Genomic DNA, 3386 nt, shown 5'->3' on the forward strand with positions numbered 1-3386 from the left:
ATATTCTCCACCATGACATCGGCAACACTACATCGAATTCCGTGTATCCAGATTCGCTGCCAGAGCCCATGTTGTAGGACGAGCCCATGCAAGCTAATTCCGTGCAGCCTACGTCATCCTCGGTCGAACATGTAGAGGCTGCACGGCGTCCGCGTGGCAAGTCGACGAGACCAATTGTCCACACCCACTACATGGCGACTCGCAGTAAGTTTCAAGCTCCTCCTACGGCTCTTGCTGCTCAGGTTTGTCCTACAGAACCTATGTGTTGCACTCAAGCTGTTATTCTGTTAAATATCCTGAGTGGCGTGAAACTATGGACCAAGAATTTAATGCTCTACAGAATCAGACTTGGTCCCTAATTCCTTCCACCACAGGTATGAATATTATTGGGTATAAATGGGTGTTTCGCACGAAAAGGAAGGCTGGTGGCACTATTGAGAGGCATAAAGTCAGGTTAGTAGCAAAAGGTTTAAATTAGGTTCCAGGTCAGGGTTTCTTTGAAACATTCAGTCCAGTGGTGAAACCCACAACTGTAAGGCTTCTATTATCCTTAGCTTTATCATCTGGATAGGTTATCAGGCAGCTAGATGTTCATAATGCCTTTTTAAATGGAAATTTGACTGAAACTGTTTATATGAAGCAACCCCCTGGTTACATTGATGCTAGTTTTTCAACCATGTCTGCCTATTAAAACGTTCATTGTATGGATTAAAACAAGCTCCTAGAGCTTGGTTTAATCATTTACACATGTTCTTAATATCAGTTGGATTTCAAGCATAAAAAACGGATGCCTCTTTATTCTATTATTCACAGGATTCTGCTCTGGTTTATCTATTGGTTTATGTGGATGATATTCTTGTAATGGGAAGTGGCCAAACTCTAGTAACTGATTTACTGTCAAAATTGTCTGTCAATTTCAAGATTAGAGATCTTGGTGAACCAAGTTTCTTTCTTGGCATTAAAATTGTTAAATGTGATAATGGCATTCTACTATCTCAACTGGGATATATGAATGACATCTTGAAACGTGCGGGGATGGCAGAATGCAAACTTCTTTCTACTCCTTTATCCGTTTCGAAAACCTTTAGTGCAGACTTATATGATGATCCTACACAGTACATGAGCCTAGATGGAGCACTGCAATACCTCACCATCACACGGCCTAATTTATCTTTTGCGGTCAATCAACTATGTCAACACATGCATGCTCCTGCAATTTCACATTGAGAGAAATTAAAGAGAGTTTTGAGGTATGTTATGGGAACTGTCGCTTTTGATTTACGAATCAGAAAGTCTTCTTCAAAGGATATACATGCCTTCTCTGATTCTGACTGGGCTGGCTGTCTGGAGGACCGAAAATCTACAAGTGGATCCACTGTGTTTCTTGGTTATAATATTGTGTCTTGGGTCTGCAAGAAACAATGTACGTAGAGATAGATTATCACTTTCTTGGTTCTCTTTTATTGAGGCAGAATATAAAGCTCTAGCTGATGTTTGTGCTGAGGTAATTTGGATTGTTTCACTGCTGCGAGAGATCAAAGTACCAGGTATATTTATCCCTAAACTATGGTGTGACAATCTTGGTGCTACATATATGTGTGCAAATCCAATCTTCCATGCTCATACAAAGCACGTAGAGATAGACTATCACTTTGTTAGAGACAGAGTTGCTGCTGGAGATATTCAAGTCAACTTCATCCCAACAAAGGATCAACTTGCAGACATATTCACAAAAGCTTTGCCTAGTCCTAGATTTTCTTTTCTTAGAGACAAGCTACAGGTTACTAGTATACCATGTGCTTGAGGGGGAGTATTATGACTCTCTGTATTTGACTCACATTATGACTCTCTATCCTAGTCTCCCTATCATTCCTCTTATATATATATATATATATATATATATTCCCCCAGTCTGTACCATTGTTACACAACTATATTTTCAATACAATTCATTCAGTTCTCATCATGAGAACGGGTTAAATATATGAATGTGAAAATAGATAGGTATACAATAATTTTTGAAAGTAAGCGGTGATCAATAATAACGATGAAACTAGTTAGTAATACTAGTTAGGTTATGTTTGGCAAACATAGCTGAAAAGGTAGCTGAAAGCTTAAAAGGAGCTGAAAGCTGAAAAGCTATAAGTTAGGAGCTGAAAACTGAAGAGGTGTTAAGCTAGTTGTTATGCTTGTAAGTGTTTGGTAAAATTAAATTTTTGATAAACTGATAAATGTAAAAAGACAAAAAAATGACATCTTCAAAAAATTTAAATTAGTTTGTTTACATATTAAAATTTAACATCTTGTCTTCAAAAAAAAAAAATTAACATTTTAAAATAAAATTATTAGTATAATCATTGATAACAATATTATTGTGAATCTCCTTCATCTAATAATAATAGACGAAATTTTTCAGAGATACCATAAACATGGTTTTTTTTTTTTTTTTTGTAAACCACAATGTGATACCATAAACATGGTTTTTTTTTTTTGTGTATTTTTTTTTGTGTAAACCACAATGTGGTCTCGAGTCTTTTTCTGTCTGTATAACGGTGCATGTCCACTCGGTTCGAGGCACAGAAGTTAACACAAAGGGAATCGTCACCTGTAGGAATTAAACCCGAGTTATTCCAAAATTCTCCTCCACAAAAAGAGTTCATTTGCCACTTGAACTATCCTGTTGGGTTAGTAAATGAATCTTAGAAATATATAATAGTAAGTAGATCATCATTGATTGTCTGTACATTCTGACTGTGAGACAAATTGAAATTCTTGAGATATGCCATCTTATGGTAATAGTAAATGACTTTAATAGTGTTTATTTTTTTAATTACTCTCTAAAATGGGAGGTCACAAGGTTTGTTTCTTAGTAGGAGCATTAACTCTTCTTTCAAAAGGTTAAATTCTCAATTCTAAAGGTCCGACAAGAGTATTTGGGAGGATGTAAATCACGATGACTCAATAGCTCAGTAGCCAGGCCCAAATGTCGATACGGAGTTGCCGCCATCGAGGTTCAAACATTGGTCTCATCTCCCAAATACTGCATACCAAACCATTGGGCATTGACTCTGTGTGCTTTAATATGTTGAGAACAGATATTAAATTGTAATAGAGCGTTCATACTAAAAAATACTTTTATTGAGCAAATACCAATTTTGGTCCCACGAGTATTAAGAAAAATGACAGTTTTGGTCCACATGTTTAATTCTTACCAAATTTCATCTACGACTATTATTTTAGTACCAATTTTGGTCCATGACTATTGTTTTAATGCTAAAATTTATCACGGTCACCCATTCGTTTAAGACATGCTGAAATCTTGAAATATGAAATTATTAAAGGTATTTTCATTCTTTTCAAATTAAGATCTCAATTTGACCATAAAT

General features: G+C 36.0%; 1 protein-coding gene across 1 annotated transcript; it reads left to right on the forward strand.

Moving 5' to 3' along the window:
• The first annotated feature begins 861 nt into the window (after positions 1 to 861).
• Positions 862 to 1227, forward strand: LOC109157806 (uncharacterized mitochondrial protein AtMg00810-like). Its single transcript, XM_019305646.1, has one exon. The coding sequence runs from the start codon at positions 862 to 864 to the stop codon at positions 1225 to 1227; it is 366 nt and encodes a 121-aa protein (XP_019161191.1).
• The last annotated feature ends 2159 nt before the right edge of the window (positions 1228 to 3386 follow it).

Source organism: Ipomoea nil, unplaced genomic scaffold (assembly GCF_001879475.1).
Source record: "Ipomoea nil cultivar Tokyo-kokei standard unplaced genomic scaffold, Asagao_1.1 scaffold2792, whole genome shotgun sequence".
In the NCBI taxonomy this organism is placed as follows: Eukaryota; Viridiplantae; Streptophyta; class Magnoliopsida; order Solanales; family Convolvulaceae; genus Ipomoea; species Ipomoea nil.

Coding starts and splice junctions, on each gene's coding strand:
- LOC109157806 (XM_019305646.1), top strand. CDS start 862: ATGGGAAGTGGCCAAACTCTAGTAACTGATTTACTGTCAAAATTGTCT.